At 41.6% G+C, this 20,343-nt stretch overlaps 1 protein-coding gene across 1 annotated transcript in view; it reads right to left on the bottom strand.

Moving 5' to 3' along the window:
• The window catches only part of CLVS1 (clavesin 1), a 129,493-nt gene extending 114,092 nt beyond the window's left edge, over positions 1–15,401 (bottom strand). Inside the window, exons 1-2 of the mRNA XM_036338348.1 lie at positions 15,256–15,401; positions 2,961–3,587 (exon numbers count right to left, since the gene is read on the bottom strand). Coding sequence (XP_036194241.1) covers positions 2,961–3,415 — 455 coding nt within the window. The 5' untranslated portion in view covers positions 3,416–3,587; positions 15,256–15,401. The remainder of the gene's footprint in view (positions 1–2,960; positions 3,588–15,255) is intronic.
• Between the last annotated feature and the right edge of the window lie 4,942 nt (positions 15,402–20,343).

Genomic DNA, 20,343 nt, shown 5'->3' with positions numbered 1-20,343 from the left:
TGGTTAAAGAGGAGAACACTAAAGACAGAATATATGGTTCTGCTGGAAGACCAGCTTTTAATTTTGTTAAAATGTATGACTCACTTTAATGAAGAAACTAGTGACTTCTAAGGTGTCTCACAATTCTAACACATGATTCTGTTGCTCCCAAAACAGCCATGAATCTAGAACTACCTTTTGATGACAGTAAACTTGTGGCCTAAAAACTTCCTTTGTGGGTTTGTGAAATATCTACACTAATAAAAGAGAAACATGGTAATTGGCGTACGACCGCTACCCTTTTCATTGGCTAATCAGCGAGATATGCAAATTAACTGTCAGCCAAGATGGCGGCCAGCAGCCAGGCAGCGTGAAACTAACATGAGGCTTGGTTGCCTCAGTGACGGAGGAAACCAATGTTCCCCGCCTGCGGCTGCAGGCCTCTGAGCGGGCAGTTTCAAACATTGTAACAGATACCGCGGGACTTCAGCCAGCAGATTCGCAACATTGTATGCAAAGGCCAGAAACCTACTTTCAGCCGCAGGAAGCCTAAGAGCTGGAGCCAAGCCTCAAGCTAAAGCTGGCCCAGAATAAAAAAAAAAAGAAAAAAAGGAGCGGTTGGGAACTTCAGTCACCTCAGCCTGAAAACAGCCCTCAGCCCCTCACCCAGACTGGCCAGGCACCCCAGTGGGGACCCCTACCCTGAATGGTGTGTGACCAGCTGCAAACAGCCATCATCCCCTCACCCAGGCTGGCCAGGCACCCCAGTGGGGACCCCCACCCTGATCCAGGACACCCTTCAGGGCAAACCAGCCGGCCCCACCCATGCACCAGGCCTCTATTCTATATAGTAAAAGGGTAATATGCCTCCCAGCACCGGGATCAGCGTGACAGGGGGCAGCGCCCAAACCCCCTGATCGCCCTGCGGCTCTGTGTGTGACAGGGGATGGGGCCACAACCTCCCTATCCATCCTGCTCTGTTTGTGACAGGGGAAGGCGCCCCAACCCCCTGATCAGCCCTGCTCTGTGCCTAATAGGGGGGAGCTCCCCATCCTCCCCCCCCATGGGCCCTGCTCTGTGTGTGACGGGGTAGAGCCATTACCTCCCCATCGGCCCTGCCCTGAGTGTGAGAGTGGCGGCGCCCCAACCCCCTGATGGGCCCTGCTCTGTGGGTGATAGAGGGCGGTACCCAACCCCCTGATGGGCCCTGCTCTGTGTGTGATGGGGGCGGTGCCCCAACTCCCCTATCGCCCCTACTCTATGTGTGACAGGGGGCAGCGCCCCAACCCCGATTGGCCATGCTCTGTGTGTGACAGGGTACAGAGCCCCAATCCCCCTGATGGGCCCTGCTCTGTGAGTGAAAGGGGGCAGTGCCCCATCCCCCTGATTGGCCCTGCTCTGTGCATGACAGGGGGTGGCGCCGCAACCTCCCCATCGACCCTGCCTTGAGTGTGACAGGGGACGGTGCCTCAACCCCCCAATCGGCCCTATCCTGATCGTGACTGAGGGTGGCATCACAACCTCCCAATCTCGCTGCTCTGTGCATGATGGGGCGGTGCCCCAACTCCCCAATCGGCCCTGCTCTGAGCCCGACCAGGGGCTGCACCTAGGGATTGGGCCTGCTCTCTGCCACCCGGGAGCAGGCCTAAGCCAGCAGGTCGTTATCTCCCGAGGGGTCCCACACTGCGAGAGGGCACAGGCCGGGCTGAGGGACCCCCCCTCCCCCCCGAGTGCACAAATTTTTGTGCACCGGGCCTCTAGTCTATATATATAAAAGGCTAATATGCAAAGTGTCCCCTCAAGAGTTTGATCAAGAGACTGGGAGTTTGATCACTCGCTTTGATGTGCGCTGACCACCAGGGGGCATCGCAGAACAAAGGAAGGCTCTGGCTGGCAGCCAGAAGGCCCTGATCTGCCCTGATCACTGGCTAGGCCTAAGAACCCTATCCCTGCACAAATTTCATGCACCGGGCCTCTAATATCTATATAATAAAAAACCCAGCAACCATTATGGCAGAATGACTGAACGACCAGAACGACTGGTTGCTATGACGTGCACTGACCACCAGGGGGCAGCCGTTCAACGCAAGAGCTACCCCCGGTGGTCAGTGCGTTCCCACAGTGCGAGCGCCACTCAGCCAGAAACCAGGCTCATGGCTGGTGAGCGCAGCGGCGGTGGCGGGAGCCATTCCTGCCTCCACAGCAGTGCTAAGGAGCGGCAAGCCAAGTGGTAAGGAGTGAGCAGGCGGGCAGTTAGGAGCGAGGGGTCTCGGATTGCAAGAGAGGGCACAGGCAGAGCTGAGAGACACCTCCCCCGATGCACAAATTTTGTGCCTCGGTCCCCTAGTCCTATATAATAAAAGGCTAATATGCAAATCAACTGAATGGTAGAATGACCGGTCGCTATGATGCACACTGACCACCAGGGGGCAGATGCTTGACACAGGAGCTGCCCCCTGGTGGTCAGTGTGCTCCCACAGGGGGAGTGCCGCTCAGCCAGAAGCCGGGCTCACATCTGGTGAGTACAGCAGCAGTGGCGGGAGCCTCTCCTGCCTCCATAGCAGTGCTAAGGAGTCCCAGACTCCAAGAGGGCTCAGGATGGGCTGAGAGATAACCCCCCCCCGCCCCCACCCAGTGCACAAAAGTCATGCACCAGGCCTCTATTATATATATAATTTACTTCAGAGAGAAGGGAGAGGGAGAGAGAGTTAGAAACATCAATGGTGAGAGAGAATCACTGATCGGCTGCCTCCTGCACGCCCCATAATGGGGATCAAGCCCGCAAACCAGGCATGTGCCCCGAATTGAACTGTGACCTCCTGGTTCATAGGTTGACACTCAACCACTGAGCCGTGCCTGCTGGGCTGGAATATATTTATATTTTAATGAAAGCCTACTATCCATGAAGCCATAAAGCCCCAACATGCAATGGCTATGCTTAAGAGCAAGAAAAACCAAGTAAAGACGCTATCTACATTTACCTACTCTGGTCCCAATTGGCTGCAAATAGCAGGAGAATCTTCCTGCCGTAATGGTCGCGGTTTTCCAGCACTCCAGGGAACCCGTCGATGAGCGCCCTCTTAATGCCAGGGTCATCGGCCTTGAAGTTTTTGAACATGTCCAGGTTTAGCTGGCGGTACTGGAAGTACTGGGCCAGGAGTCTAAAGGCATCTGCTTGGTGAAACTTCCTGGCTCGGAGAAATCTCAGGATGAAGGCATCATCTGTACGTAAAAATCCAATGTCAGGCCTGGTGATGATCATGTCCCTGACTTGCTGAATATCCTGGTGTAAAATATCTGGGTTTTCATTCAGTTCCAGGCGAGCTTTCTCTATAGTCTCTGGACTGAGTCCAGCCTGTAAATGGGTCATCTTGGCCAAATCTCCTTTCCAAGGGTTTAATTGCTGATACTTGGGAAGAAGAGAAACTGGTCCCATTCACGTGATGGTCTGCTGGAACCCTGGCCCGCTCCACAGTTGTTTTACGACCAGGCTGCCACCGAAACAGACAGAGCAAGGGTCTTCGTTCTGTGCCTGGGAAACAGCAGGACATCCAGGTCCTATGTGGTGGCAGCGCTCCAAAAGGGAAGCAGAAGCGAGGCCATTGCCACTGCAAAACAAGAGAAACAAAACAGAGACAATGGGCAAGTGAATGGATCTGAGATAGAAAAGCAGTGCATTCTGCTTCCGGTCTGATTAGATTAGGTATCCAATGAACAAAGGGTAAATTGCCTTCACAAAGGTCTATTTGGCATAATTTTATGGACAGACTGAACGCATAATATGCAAGTGTTTGAAATATGTTCGGGAATTTTTTTTAGTTACACTGACTAGTTAACATAATAGTATGCAGTCGGATTAGTAACAGATTGCACTTTTATTAATTGCCCTGAGAGAGAGTAAGAGGAAAGATGCTTTTCTGCTACAGCATGCTTTATGGGGCTATTCACAGGCCCAGCTATGGCAGAGGAATTATGGCTGCTGTACAATTTACTGCTTCCCATTAGCCTCTTTCCTCAAATAGATGTATCTTTCAAAGAAACCCCCTCCCCTACCTTTCTTAAAGGCAGCCATTTCTATCTTAACAATAACAAGGGACTGTTAAGTCACCCCATCCCAATTCCAAAGGTACCTAATTACTAAAAAGTGAACTAACAACAGTGGGGATGGGGAGGAGGGGAAGGCTTATAACTGAAAGCTTGACCTTCAATAATCAAATGCAGCAGCACTGGGGAAGGATGCTTGCATGTGGACATTTACAAGGGATGTTATTATTTGTCTTTGTCAAACTTCTGCAGGGAAGGCAAAGGGACTCAAAACTCTGTGTTGCCTCCCTACCTAATACAATATCTATATGGGCTCCAAAATCATTCCATTTTATATACATTGTTTGTTGCTCTGAGATATGACTTCAGTCATAACAATTATTATTTTAATCACCTCAGATACATTCTTTATGATTTCTCCACCTAAAAGGTATACAGAGAGGCACCCGTATCTTTCTCATTTTAAGTATAAATGTTTAAACTCAGACATCTGTTTGGTCTAACCTGGAAGCTCCGAAAATCAGAAGACATAAATGAACTTGGAGGCTTGTATTTTCCCCTTGGCATTCCTAAGACAACAATACCTGCAAAAAGGAGCAGAATACTTACTCCCAACCTAATTATTATTGCTAATGCTTTACCATATGAAGTAATTTAAAAGCCAAAATGATTCTTGTGCTTAATTTAGGACTAGCAGTACTTTCTTAAGGGAAATAATCAACTTACACATTTCTGCTTTATACTGCCTTTGCAAAACAGCATTTAGCTTTGTAAAGTGTGGAGATAAGAAATAGAACAGATTCTTGATCCTCACTGATTTTAAGGGAAGCAAAGAAAATAGTAACAGAAAGTAATGCAATGAACTATTCCCAGGACTGGAAGAAACTCAAAGTCCATCTAGTTCAATGACCACCTGAGATTAAAATTCCCTCTCTAATAGCCCCACCGCACCCCTTCAGAAAGTTCCCTGGTTTGATGTTCCCCTCTTCCAATTCATCTCTACACTCACTGCAGTCTATCTTTGACTGCTATTACTAACCAATAGCCAGGATGATCATGTAATTTATTATTCAAATTTAGATGCTAGGGGGCACTAATGATAATAACACTGGAACAATAGGCATAAACCGGGACAGCTCCAAGCAAACCAAACAGATGGTCACCCTACTAGAGAATAACCTTTCTGTTGCCATATCCAATAGACAAGTTTCAGTGCCTCTGACGAGTGACCTCTATCAGTATTTGATGCTGATGACTTCATTCTTCTTGAAACTCTCCCTCCCTCCCCCTCTTTTCTGTGACTCCACAGACCCTGATTTTTCTCTTAGCCTTCTGTCCTTTCCTGCTTAGTCATCTCTGGGCTCCCCTCTTCAAATCAATGTGGTGTTTTCCAGGCTCTTGCCCAGGGTTTGATCATTTTACCTGGATCACTTCAGTCCATCGCTATCTCCTGATCCTCAGGCTATTCAACCGCCTACTGAACACCTCCACTTAGATGCCCCAAACTCAATATGTTCAAAACTGAACTAATCATAGTTTCTCATTCTTAATTTGTTCTTCCACCTCCGTCCATCTCTCAGTGACTGACATCATCCTCTGTATAGCTTCCCACGCTAGACACCTGCGAGTCAGCTATTATTCCACCCTCTCCCTTACCACCCACTTCCAGACAATCACTTCCATAATATTTCTCAGACCTGACCAATTTTCCCCATCCATTTTCACTGCCTTTGTTTGACCACATTGCTCCTCACCTGTTTAGTACTGCAATATTCCCACTGTGGTACCCTTGATGCCAGCCTTGCTTTTTCCTCGTCTATTCTCTATATTACAGTTGAAATCTGCTCATGTCACTCCTTGATTGACATCGATCAATAGCTACCAATTATCCTAGGATAAAGCTATGTAACATGGTTTCTAAGACCCTTCATCATCTGGCCCCTATCTGTCACCATCCGATCATGCAGCACACTAAGCCACTGCAGTTTCTTTTTGGCCAAGATGCTCTATCTGCCTACAGTGACTACTGGTTAACTCCTCTCCTCCCTTCAGGAGTCATCCTGGAGATCATCTTCTTTAGGAAACCCTCAATGATCTTTGGAGGTCATGAGTAGCTCCAAAGCCCCTACCACACCACATGTTACTACCATTTCCCTCTCTCCCTCTTTTCTCTGAACACCTTGCAAAGAGCTGGGGCTCATCCATCTGTGCATCCTCAATACAGTGGGTGGTACAAAGAGGGTCAGCTTCATGAACAGATCAACTTCATTGTGTTCATTTCCTATTCTTGGTGCCTAGAACAGTGCCTGACACAGAGTAGGTGCTCAGTAAATATATAGAGAGAATAAATGAATAAAGTACTCAAAATATGATTGCAGTGAGTGAGTAAGTGGTTTCCCCTTTTGTTTGGGAACATCGGGACCCAATGAGGCATTGCAGCTGACTTTTCATTTCCTCTCTCATTTACAAAGTATTTTGCTCCCTGAGAGAACTTAGCCTGGGCACATTGTCCTTCAGAGAATCACCCTTTAAAGCATTCTGGGTGATGTTCACAGTTCTAAGCCATGTTGCAAAAACGCTTAGAGCACAAGGCATAGTACTGGCTTGTCCCCTGCAGAAGATTTAAAGATACTGGGAGTAAGTTACTTACTTCACAGTTCAGGGGGCTCAACAATATTTTTGAGATAAATTACTGTGGGTTCAAGGGGAGAGTTGAGGTTGCATTTTTCATGGCCCACTTGCACACAGAGCTGTGCCTCCAATCTATACTATCTGAAATAAATGTGCTTCAATCTATATCTTTATACTGTGCTCAGCATAAAGATATAGTGGAAGCTTCTGGAGAGATTACCAAGCCAGGGTCACTGGGTTTCATGCTTAAGATAAAATAGATATTTTTTCAGTAAAGGAAAATCCTTTATTTCAGAAGTCTGAATAGATCGCTACTTAAATAAATTCAACTGGTAATATTTAAGGCTCTAAAAATGTTATGCTATGTATGAATGTTCCCAGAAGGTAGCATCTTCGATTGACTGTACTCTTTTTTTCCTGTGGAGGACTTGGTTCTCATTTATCTTTTCTGAATTGGTCAAACAACTATAAAAGGATACATTATACTTGGTTATCACATGAATAGTTTTCTGTCCTGGTGGCATTCATAATAGCTATGATTTATTATTTATTATAACTGTGTTTATCATGTCCCAGGCACTTACATACTCTTCTTTCATACAGTACATTATTTAATATAGTCAGCATTTCATTTTTTAGATGAGGAATCTGAGGCAAAGAGAGGTTAAGTGACTTTCCCAAGGTTACACAGTTACTAAGAAGCAGAAACTGGGTTTATGCCCATGTGATCTTTCTCCAGTCCCATGCTTTTTCACTACTATGTTCTTCTGCCTCTTATATATACCAGCGAGGTTCTAATATTTACTACTTACAAGATTTAAGACTTATGTGACCTTCAGAAAGAACTTCCCTCTCAGAGCCCCACTCTCCTTCCTTAAAAAATCCATTCCAAACCTACCATTCTAGAAACTTACCTACACCTAAGGGGTTAACAAGACATTGCTAGGTAGCCTAGCACCATCCCTTACAAATGTCCAGTTACCATAGTGTCCTCTTTTCTTCATCAGAAGATGACTGAAACTATTTAAACCCTAACTCTCTATGCCTTTTCCAGCTGTCACATTTTTTCCCTCTTCCTTTACATATTTTCATTTGGCTAAAATGCCAGATCAAAGACCCTGCCATTCTATTTGATACTTTGCCATGCCTATCAGAATGCCAGGCACAACCTGGGCATTGAAATGTGCTTGATAACCAAAAAGAGCACTTTCGGCAGATTTGTGTGCCTCAGAAACTATCTTTCCCGTTGCTGAACGGGCCCCCAATGGTTTTTTTTTTTTAGAGGTTGTTCCAAATACATGGAGAATAACTCACCACACCCTCTGAGGAGCCCAAGGTAGAAACTAACTTCTACGTCTAATCCATGCTTTTTCTAATGAACTCGAAATTTAGCTGGTGCTATTTTTGTATAAGGGAAAGGAAAGAAGAGTCTCCATATTATGATATTTGAAAGCATGCCATCTGTAGATTCAAAATTCATACTTTATCTCAAGTTTCCATTAGAAAAAAAGTCAATTTGTGTATTTCTTCATTCAGAACTCAGTCTTAATAAGGTGTACATGTGAGTATGCACACACACATCTCTATAAACACACCCCCTACTGCATGTTTATGAACCAAGGAGTTTAAGTTAAAAAGTCATTTCAAAAGTATATTAATTTAGCCCTGGTCAGTTTGGCTCAGTGGATAGAGCGTCAGCCTGTGGATCAAAGGGTCTCCAGTTCGATTCCACAAGAGGCAGCCAATCTATGTGTTTCTCTCACATCAATGTTTCTCTCTATCTTTCCCTCTCTCTTTCACTCTCTCTAAAAATCAATGGAAAAATATCCTTGGGTGAGGGTTAAAAAAAGTATATTAATTCAAATGAAATCTATTTTGGTTATTTTATAATCTATTATTCTCATTTATTTCATTATCGTCAGAAACACATTAAATGTAGTGAGGAACAATCAGAATAATAACCATGTCTTGTCTACAATTATGCCTGTATGTATGTATTATTTAAAAGCATTTTCTGTCAAATTTTTTCACTGTTTCAATGATCCTGCAATATGTAGAAGAAAGATAATTCCCTGGAAGATGCTGGGGATTATGTGAAATAATCTAAGTAAAAATGCTTTGGAAATGAAGAGCTCCATTTTATATTTACTGTAATATTCCTGTTTATATCATGATTTTGTAGTCTCCTGGTAGACAAAAGGATATTGAGGCCCAGAAGAGCTAAGCACTTGACTTAAAGCAGGATAATGAGCTGTTATTAAGTGGAGGGGAAATGCAAAAAACAAATATTCATTGAGTACTTGTTATGTGCCTAGGGCTTTGATGTTATATGATCTAATCTCTATACCAACCCTTTAAGCTAAGTTATTTAGTAGCTGAATGGATAAAACTGAGATTTAGATAGTTTAAGTATAGCTGGAAAAACAAAGATTCATACCCAAGCCCACCTGACCCAAAGCCTTGTTCTGTTCATGACCCCACCCTGCCTCTCAGAGTAGGTGCTTTGTCTACACCATCCTGGGTACTAGTGGCCTCACAATCACTCAGGCACACGGCAGGCACACACCCACACCCCACCAGTCCTAGGAAAGATTACTTAAGAAATGCTATAAAATTGGCCAAATTGGAAGAGGGAAAAGTACATTGTTGGTATAACCAGAAAGAAAAAAAACCCTATAAATATTATTTGAAATGCGGAACATCAGTAACTAATTAACAATACTTCAAATATGTGTTACTTCTGTTCTTAGTATTACAAAGAACAACTTTAAGGACACATAACTTTAAATCAATACAAATATAAAGTGATAAATTATATCCATGTTTGTTTTGTGGGCTTCTCTTATAAGAAAAGGATGAAAAGTGAAACTCAGGGATAAAACTTCCCACATGAAGGTCTAGTCAGCTATTTCCACCAGTAACTGTGAACGTTGTTTACAAATTTTAAAGACATATTAAAGTAGGTTAACCCTATGGCTGTTCACCTTTCTAAAAACCTCACTTCAAATATTTTCAAATGAATATGAATTTTCCCTCAGGAATGCTGAACGAAACTTTTATACTGAACAAAGTAAAAATAGATGCTGCCGATACTTCTAGACCAAAACTGAAAAATCACAGTAACCAAAAATATATTTTTTGAGTACAGCTCTACTTGAAATCTTTACTGAAAAAATGACATGCCCTCTTACTACTTACATGTAAATCTTAGAAGCTGGTCAAGTACAACATTCTTTAGTGCTGACCAGAAAGGATTTTTTTCCACATAGCGAATTTGAGATTGACCATTAGGGCTTGTAGGACTTCTCTGCATAAGTGCTGGCAAAGGAACATAAGCCCCGTGCATAACAAATTGGCCCCCAACCCACTGACTTTCTGTCTACCATTAGTCAACGTGTAGATATGAACTATCTGTACTGGCGTGGGGAGAGTAGTATGGAAAGATAAAGGGGAGACTTCCAATCATCTGAAAGTGTAGAGGAACCAGAATTTAGCCCCTGGCTCACAGCCAACTTTCCATCACCTTTAGCTCAGTACTTGGGCTTACCCTTGCTATATAAATATTCATTGTGTGGACTCCCTGGGCACCCTTTAAAATAGCAAGTAAACACAGACTCATCTGCTCCCATTTGTTCTTGTTCTTAACAAAGATAAAAAGTAAATTGAAATGAGTTTCATCAGAGTAGAGACTCTGAGAAATTCTACCCAAAATAGGTGCCAGATTAGAATTTGAATATGCTGGGACTCGGATAAAGGAGACCTATTTGGCAGAGGGATTCTAGTGTCCTGAGTTCTAGAACAATCTATAAAACTTCTATTTTTTCATTTGCTTTGGGACAGATAATGCAAAGACAGCATGTAAGGAAGGTGTGGGTTAGTCTATTGCCTCACCGTATTAGGTAGAAAAGTTTTCATTTAAAGAAGTCTTCAGAACAGAATGTATTTTTATGTCGTTAAATCATCTGCATAAGAAGTCATTGGAAGTCAATGTCCCAATTTTAAAAACACATTAGTTGTGCTTCTTGGAAGTATCACTTGAAGGAGAAAAAAAGGAAAACACGCAGAAGAATAAAGTCTTTTTGACGAAGAGGATCCAAAGGACAATAAGAAAGGCAGGGATTACCCAAAGGTGGCTACTAAGTCCACCTGTCCCCTTTCCCACTCTGTTTTTCCCAGCAAAGCTATGAGACTCTTCTTCTGGATATGACTGGGCAGATGATAACAGCAGGTATCCAAGTTAAAACTGCCTGGTGAAAGAGAGACGCAGCAGGATGTGTATGGGTGAGGTGGGAGGAAATGGGCTGTTTGTATAACTTTTCCCTCAACCAGAGCTATGATTTCTGCAGTCTTATTGCCTCAGAAGTTGGAATGGCTTTTGTTTTGTTTTAGTGTGAGTGCCATTATTTAATAAGACATGAGGTGGGAATGTTAAAAAAGAAGAGAACTGTTCTTTGTCTTTGCTTCTGAAAGTATGGTCTGTGGATCAGCAGTATCAGCAGCACCTAGGAGCTTGTTAGGAATACAGACTGTCAGGACCCACTCAGACCTACTGAACAGGTAGCAGAATCCCCAAGCAATGTGTATGCATGTGAATGTTTGGGAAGCAATGGTCTAAAGAGTTTCATGAACCAAGGGGTTGAGAAGGTAAGTTAATTGCCCCTGAGGTTAGAGCTTACACTCTCTATGGACAATAGTGCTACATTGTCCAAGAAGAGAATAAAAACACTCCAATATACTCATTCCTTTTGGAGTCCTGGCATTCATAATAGCTTCTCAGATCACCCCATTAATTGTTTACACACGCTTGCATGCTCTATATATCAACCAACAGCAGTAAAGAAAGGAAGGATGGAGGAAGCAAGAGAAGGTGAGAGGAAGGGAGGAGTGAAGGAGGAAATGAAAAGAGAGAATAATCTCTCTTTTGTTTATCATATTTTAGACATTAGCGTAGAGTCCTTTTATTAATAGAGTCTGTGATTTGAACCCCTACCTGCCATTCCTCACTGCCACTCATTCCCAGGGCCACTCATTCCCACGACTTCTCTTCTACTGCCTCCAAAAGCACCAAATAATGAAAACTGAATATACTATGTACTTGGCACATAGAAAAGTATGGACCTTTACATGAGACATTTGGACAATAACAAAAGGTGAACTGATGTGATGCTGTTTTAAGGAGAAGAGATGGAGAATGTGTCTATACAATATCTAAGAATTGGAGATTTGGCTTAAGGGGTCTAGCAAACAAGAGTTGATGATCTCAAACACAATGGGGAAATCCTCGATGGCTCAGAAGTCAGGAAGAAGAAAATCTCATGGGAAATTAGCCTCCCACATAGAAAACTTCCTCTGTCACATGATAACACAGCCAGAGAAGATATAAGAAAGGCCTGTGGGAGGTAGCAGAGGTAGTGAAGAATAATGAACTGATTACCTGAATAAATGAACATTTTTATTGAGAGGAGAGTGACCCGTTCATTTCCACATCCAGGAAGAACCAAACCAAAGACAAACTACTTTTGAGTAAAAATTAAGCAGAGTTTCCCTAGAGAGATATAACACTTGGGGCCGACGTTAGGGGTTGCAGACTCATAGTAACTCACACTGCATATTCTCCCAAAACAAATTCATTCCAGTGAGATATGGATAAAATGAACCATAACTAAAATAATCAAAATTTGAGGGAAAGGTTGGAATGGGGGGGAAAGATCTTTCTTGGCAATGTTGGGGGCTCTTTCTGGGCTCATTGCATGTGACCAAGCCTCATGTTTTGCATATCCATTGTGCTGTGTTAACTTCTCTAAGCTACTGTGTAACAGGAGAGCAGAGAAGATCCGTCTGCCTGAGTCCATGTACTAAGGATGGCTGTGCTATGAGGCTTTGTGTAAAGTCGTGAATACATTTCTTAGGGTCAACAAGATGTCCCTTTGGAAAGCTTGCAGAAATAAGCAGACCCGCCTGTTCTGAAGCGTTATGATTCCCCCTTTGGGAAAGGAAGGACCTTCCAGCTTTATGCTCCATGCTTCTCAAGGCGTGTGCCCCTCTGTGAGCATGATTCTACCTGCCTCTTAAGGTTCACTCAACTTTAAACCCAAACCAAGAAAACTAGTGAAAACATGTGATGATATTGATCCCGGTAAAATAGACATGTAAACGCCACCCGTGGTCTGGCTTCCCAATGGAGAACCGCCAGGAAGCAAGTATCTCCTGGAAGAAGTTCTGAGAAAAAAATTCACACCAAATACTCTTCTTGAATGTCAAAAGTTACTGGCTACTAAACATGATGACATGCTGTTGAAAAATACCTTTCCTGTTCATCTTTAAATCCATTATGAAGATGAGGAAGGTCTAGTATTAAAGCCATGAAAAGGGTAAAATAGCCCTTAATAAAAAAAATAAAAAATAAATAAAAGGGAAGCCAGGGTGGCAGCACTCTATAAAAATGAATAAGCTCAGCATAATATTTCAGTCAGAGAAGGGCTCTGCCTCTGAGGCAGATGCCTGCGAATCTCACCAAAGCAGCATTGTTTTTGAAATTTCCCAGCCTCGGGAAATGGTATGAAGCCCAGGAAGGCAGTGCATCGGAGGCCTCCGTCTCTGGTTGGTTCGCAGGAGCTACAACTGGCAATGTGCATACCTTTAAAAGTTGCCTGGGCTGACCCATTCTTTGAATATAGGTATGTGAGTTTTAAGACTCTTCTTGGTGGGGGACTTAAGAGATCCTATATACTGTGGATATTACTAATAAAAGGACAGTAACTGCACATAGATGACTGAATTTTCTTCTCTAAAAATCAGTATCATCACATGTTTTCACTAGTTTTCTTGGTTTGGGTTTAAAATTGAGTGATCCTTAGAGGCAGGTAGAATCATGCCAATGTTTGGTAGTAAGTAACTTTTGACATTCAAGAAGAGTATTTGGTGTGAATTTTTTTCTCAGAACTTCTTCCAGAAGGTATTTGTTTGTGACTATTCTTTATTTTTGACATTGCCTCTCATGAGGAGCAAGCTGATTTTGACAAAATTTGCTTTATTGCCTCTTTTTCAAAGGGCAGGAGAAATGCACAAGGATAATTTTAAAATGAGCCTTTTCTGTGCTCTGGTTTAAATTTTGTTGTTACATATGTGAGCTGACATTATCTTTGTATGAAAATTTGGCCCATCTCATTTTTAATTAAGATGCTGATTTTATGAAAAAAAATTGCAAAAAAATCCAAAAACCAACCCAGTACTTTGTAATTCAGTCATAATAGATTATATGGGAACCCACCAAAATATTTTTATTTATGACAGGAGCTGGCACTTTTCTTTTGTTTGTTAGCTCTTAATAAACAGAGGATCCTGGCTAAATTATAGAGGTGCTATAACTTGGGCTTGGATCTTCAAGATATTTGAAAGCTGTTCTAACTCCCCCCACCCCCAGCTGAGATAGAAAATGATAGCACTCTAAAAGCAGAGCCTGATAGAACAGTTACATAAAATGTCTTTTCAATTTTTACCCTCTATTACCCTTTAGTATTATAGGAAAATGGTGTTATTGCCGATTACTGAGAGAACACACAAAAATCTCTCCTTCCAAATCTGAGTCAGTCCTTGCCTAGTGATGAACAAAGCCAGGCCATCTGCTCTGAATATCATTACTAGTTGGCCATTTGGGCAAGGGATCTATCTTCTCTGCTTCCAAGAGAGGCTTAAGATCGGAAATTTGAAAAATGAAATAAGTCGACAGGAAGAGACGTTGGAACAAATAGCACTTTCCAAGGAGAGCCGCATTTGTGAGCTTATTATGATCATCACCATCATTTTTAATTTTCACTCTGGCCACAGAGTTCACCTTTTGGGGTTTCCATTTTACAAACCATTTCAGAAAAAAACCCCAAACACAACTTAATTTCCGAGTTTCTGCAATAAATGCTTAGGCAGGAAAACGGGCGTGTGGGTGAATATGAGTCATCAGTCACCCCCACCCTGCTTCCTGGCGGTTCTCCATTGGGAAGCCAGACCACGGGTGGAGTTTACATGTCTGTTTTACCGGAATAACACGATGCCCCAGGCCATGTTCATTTCCTGAATTAAACAGTTCCTAATCTGCGGAAAGACAGCTGGCTAACTGCTGGTGTCTGGCAAGTGCCCATCTGTCCCCCTGCCCGGGGTCTCTCTCTCCTGTCTCCACTTTTCCTTCCTCCCAAGCAGGCGCCTCCCTTTGTTTTCAGAGGTGACGTCCACCTGAACTTTCCTTCCCGTGCCGGAAAACTTGGGCTCTTTTCCTCTACCCTGCGGACCTCCGGCTTTGTCTAAGTTGACCACACACAGTTGTGTTGACTGTAGTTTCGGCGCTGGTGATGGTGGCGATCATGACGGCGATGGTGGAGATGGGGGTGCTGATGGTGTAAGGGGGTGCAGGCTGAGCGGGCGCGGGGAGGAGGAGGATGGACCCGGGAGGTTGGGGAGCACAGGGTGCGGGAGGGATAGAGGGATTGCAGATGGGAGCTGTCCGCGCACCGAAGTGCTGAAACGCCGCAGCCATGGCATCGCAAGAGTGGGAGGAAAGGCGGGGAGGCGCTGCGAATGCAGAAGGGAGAAAAAAAAGGCAAGAAATACCTTCACACGGCCGCCCAGCCTGGCTTTGGGAATGTGTTTCTGCAGGTGTCCGCGCTGCTGAGCTGAGTAGGTGAGATCCCCTATTCTGGCAGGTTCGGGCTCAGATTTCTCTAGAAAGCTGTGAATGAGAGCCCGGCTCCACTGGGCTGTGATTTTGGTAGGAGGCGTGTGCGCGTGCTGGAGACTCTGTCCTTCTATACCGAGCCTGGCTTTCCCCTGGGTCCTAAATGCCTCCGCTCCATTTCTCTCCCCAAGTCCGTCAAGACAATACTAAGAATTATTGTAATTTTGCAACAGCTGGGACAAAAAGTCCCGAGAACCATTACACATCACCCCCTAATCCTATAAACAGAATCTTTCCATTAGATTAATGCAACTTCTGAAACAGATCAGAGGTGTGTGTGTGCAAATATACCAGATGAGAAGGTAAGTATCACAGACCTATGGGGGAAAGAATAGATTATTTCACTAACAAATGTGGTTTAAAAAAAAAATGAATGATTTGGGAAAGACTCAAATTAAAGTCTTCTCCCACCATAATTAACCCCACATAGATTAAAGAGCTAGATACAAAAGTTAAATTATTTTTAAAAACTAGAACATAAAAAATATTTTTCTGATCTTAGGATAGAAAAGGTTCGTAAAACACTGTAGGAATAGAAGCAACCACAAAGAAAATAGATCAATAGTTTGAATGCATAAAAGTTCTTTTGAATGCAAAAATATCATAAAAGCATAAATGTAAATACTACTTGGAAAAATTGCAGCAAATATATGTTTCACACATCAAATACCTCATATATCAAAAGAAAAACACTAATGGCTTTAAAGGAAAAAAGAGGAAAAGCAAATGACAAGTACTTCACTAAAGAAAGGTGAATGCATAACAATAATATCTTTTAAAATCAACCCCACAAGTAAACAAAGATACGTAAGTTAAAATAGCACTGAGGTGTAGTTTTGTCTAAGTTCTACATCTGCTTATTTTCTCAGATTGTGTGATAATAGTGAGAAAGTGCAACCTTTCTGTAAGTCTATTTCACAATATACATCAAGTGTCATAAAATGTACAAACATTTAGACCTAATAATTTCATTTATGCACCTTATGCTGAAGATATAGTCAGCTATGCAGATAAATATTTATGTACATAAATTAAATTCATGATCATAGAAATTGTTGAAAACAATCAAAGCATGATAGTTTCTTGTATATAGTCTGTAGTATTGGCAACTGTTAAAAACATATTTTGAAGACTATTATAAACAAAGAAAAATGTTCACAAAATGGTAAGTGAAGAAAATCAAGATACCAAAGACTGTACTCCCTCCCTATTGTCAAACTGGTAAGATTGTAGGATAGCAGGATGAAATTACAGGTAAATTTGCTTTTTATCAACTTGGACAACTTGATTTTCTTCTTGTATTTATATAAAGTTTCCATATTTACTAGAAGAAGAAAACTTATGAAGTATTTTAAAGCAATCTTTTTATTATATATTTTATAGACTTTAAAGTTGTCAGAATTCTTCCAATGTTGGTGTAGCATTGCATATTTACTTGCCTGTTTATTCTCATTCTCCTTCTCTCTCTCTCTCTCTCTCTCTCTCTCTCTCTCTCTCTCTCTCTCTCTCTCTAATAGAATGTAAGCACCATGTGGTAGAAATTTTTCTGTTTTGCTCACTACTGCTTCTCAAGCATCTAGAAGTGTGCCTGGAACATCACAGGAGTTAAATAAATATTTGTTGAGTAGAAAAATAAATGAATGAATGGATGACATAACCCTCCCACATAAAAATATAATTTTAAATATTTTATAAAAATATGAATTTCATATAGAATTGTTATTCAAAATGGCATGGTACAACAAAATAATCTGAGTTTACCACTGAGTTTTGATTACATATAAACTCAATTAAAGGGACCTCTTCAGTGGTATAGTTAATCATGACTTGCAGTGGCATCAGATATAAATTTTTTAAAACAAAAATATTCTTCAATTAATTTCCACTCTAATATTCCTCATTTCTTCTTGATCCTGATCTTTTTAAAAACTTTGACTTTCCTTTTTTTCTGAGATGTTAATTCTAATTATCCTATTTCTCTTCATCCTTTCCTCTATTCCAGTGGTCGGCAAACTCATTAGTCAACAGAGCCAAATATCAACACTACAACGATTGAAATTTCTTTTGAGAGCCAAATTTTTTAAACTTAAACTATATAGGTAGGTACATTGTTATTAACTTAATTAGGATACTCCTAAGGCTTAGGAAGAGCCACACTCAAGGGGCCAAAGAGCCACATGTGGCTCGCGAGCCGCAGTTTGCCAACCACGGCTCTATTCTATAAACATAAACCAACAGCAAGACCTAAGTGATCCATAAGCTGATGATTTAAAAATCCTTTTTCAAAATTTTAAATAAACTTGGATAACTTTTCCCAGCTGATGTTCCCTTTCAGTTTTTATTCACTATTAATTGTAACTTTTGAATGACATCGGTGATAACCTAGCCAAGTTTTATTTGTATTTTCTAAGCTGAGGTAGAAAAAAAAATACATCATATCTCTATACACATATATGTAGCTATGTATAAATAACAATGCTTATATATGTGTATATCTGTGTGTGTATATATATATATTTTTTTTTCTCCTTCCTCAGAACTCTTTATAGTGGAAAACTATTTCCACCTATATGAGGCTGAGACATAAACCCAGACTGCTCCTCCTTGATCATGTGATAGGACTCACCTAATATAATTACTACAAAAGGTACTGGCTGCCAAAATACGGACATATGTTCTAAAAGTTTTACAAGCAGTTTTTAAATGTACTCGCACCAATTAGAGTGAAAAAAAATAGTTTAAAAAATCACTTTTATTGATGATTAGAACAGAGTTGCTCCATATATTAAAATATTTACTTTTTCCCAAAGTGCCAATGAAAGTGCACCATTTCCCTTTATGTTCATGAGCATCAGCCCTGTGTTCTTTGTGATAATACTTACCTTTCCATACAGTTTAATATTCCTGTGTAAGAACAATGTCCCTTTACTGAGTACATGTCTTCACTGTGTTGAGTCAGTCCTTTTGTTTCCCAGGACCTAGATTGTCTTTGCTTAAAGCTTTCGCCTGTGCACTGTAAACCAAAGACTTCTGGATGGATTTCTTTTCTTAATCACTTCAGATATTCTGCACAATCCACTCAACCTCCACCTCAGCTCCTCATACTATAGCTGCCTATGCATTTGTTCGTAGGATTCCTCCAGGTACCCCTTTGAGTGTAAACAGCCAATGCCAAGGGTTAGATGACAACAAGCTGAAGACATCTGGGAGTGGTCAAGACAAAGACTGAGTAATTCAGAGATTCAGTTTGTACACCATTTTCCTACTTTTTAAAAAAGCTTGCTTACCCATGTAAGCTTTTGAGGGAATAAATGCTGCAATTTATAAATGTTTAACTATGTGGTTGTGTGGTTTCTTGAGTGCATATTGCTACTCAAAGAACTGGATGTTTGCTGTGACCCAAGAAAAACAGAAACTGAAATATGCCCAACCGAGGGCATATTCTACACTTTTCATTTTATATTTGGCCAAGAAATATAGTGGGGGGGGGGCAAGAACTTCGCAAATTCGGTGCCAGGGGTCTTGGAGGACAAAGGAGTAGGAAGCTTTTCCCAGAGACTAGAGTGAGGCCCTAATGAAAAAAATAAAACAAAACATACAACAGACAAAAACCAACAAAAAAATCCTCTTACCCCCACTGTAGGAGAGATTAAGGGAGCCAAAGTCACCATTGCTCCACCATAGACGTGGCAGGTCAGGTGCTTCTCCCAGCTGGGAACTGGATGGTATCAATAGACCTCGCATTTTATTTATCACATTTAGAGTTGCACCATTAAGCTGGAATTACCCTACATTGCCATATTCTACTATGTCCTGGGCAAGGGTAGCTATATGCTTAGTAAAGTAGCCCATTTCCTTTGGAGTGACATAAAAAAGTAAGGTCAAATTTAGTTCACATCCAGCCCATCTCCCATGTAGGGTGGGTGCATATAACATTTTTAAATATATATGTATACCTCAGCCTCCTTAGGGGTTGCCAGGGTTTTCAGTTCACTTCATTTTCATAGGATACTGGGGGTCCATGGGTTATTTCAGTTACGTAAGGCTCACAGGCTTTTTACTCCAAGGTCATAGTTCCCCTGGAAGTATGATTCTCTGAAGTCTGTAGAGGTGCATTGTCTGTCTGACAATCAGTTTTATTTTTCCAGTAGCCACACTATACTTCTTTGGAAATATAGACCTTGGATCTACTATATTTATTTGCTTTTTTTATCCCCACATTTTTCCTCAATATATTTGAGCATCTCTGGAGTTATAAGTGGTAAAGCCAGATTCTTTATCTGATTTTTCCTTCCAGAAATTGTAAACCAGTAAGAGGTTTTAAGTAACCATGACGGTCACATCCTTAATCTGATTCTTGACAACAATATTTGGCTTTAATGAACCTTTTCTCCCATGCTTTCCTAATTTTATCTGTTTCTTTGGGAGCAAAAATTAATTGGATAGTCAAACATGACAAGGTCTTGGATTCCTGGAAGTCTCTATTTTCTTTTATTTCTACTTATGAAATCACTCATCTCTTTTTTCTCTGCTATTTTGAAAAATGCATCAAATAATAACCTAGACATCCTACTAACACTTTGTTTTGCACACACTTCCCCCCAGAGATGTGAAATCCTTATGTATACAATCTAATTCCTAAGTTATCATAGGTGAGTATTTTAGCAAGTATTTTACCACTGTATAACATGGAATTGTTATCTTTCCTCCCTTAGATAACAGTCTCCTAAACACATGTTGCCAACTATTAAGTCAGCACTACACAATTTATTTTTTAATACAGCACTTCACTTCCAGGAGATAATAGGTTATGCTTCAATAATAAATAAACCCCAAGTTCTCAAAGGCTTAATACAGCAAAGTTTTACTTCTCGTGCCAATTGGAAGGGAGACGGGGTGGGAGAGATGGAAGGCTTCTGCTCCACAAAGTCAGACTCAGGGAAGTGCCATCATATGGAAAGCCG

The sequence above is a fragment of the Myotis myotis genome, unplaced genomic scaffold, assembly GCF_014108235.1.
Source record: "Myotis myotis isolate mMyoMyo1 unplaced genomic scaffold, mMyoMyo1.p scaffold_m19_p_16, whole genome shotgun sequence".
In the NCBI taxonomy this organism is placed as follows: domain Eukaryota; kingdom Metazoa; phylum Chordata; class Mammalia; order Chiroptera; family Vespertilionidae; genus Myotis; species Myotis myotis.
Note: the sequence above shows the minus strand (reverse complement) of the source record. Positions and strands in the feature narration are given on the sequence as shown.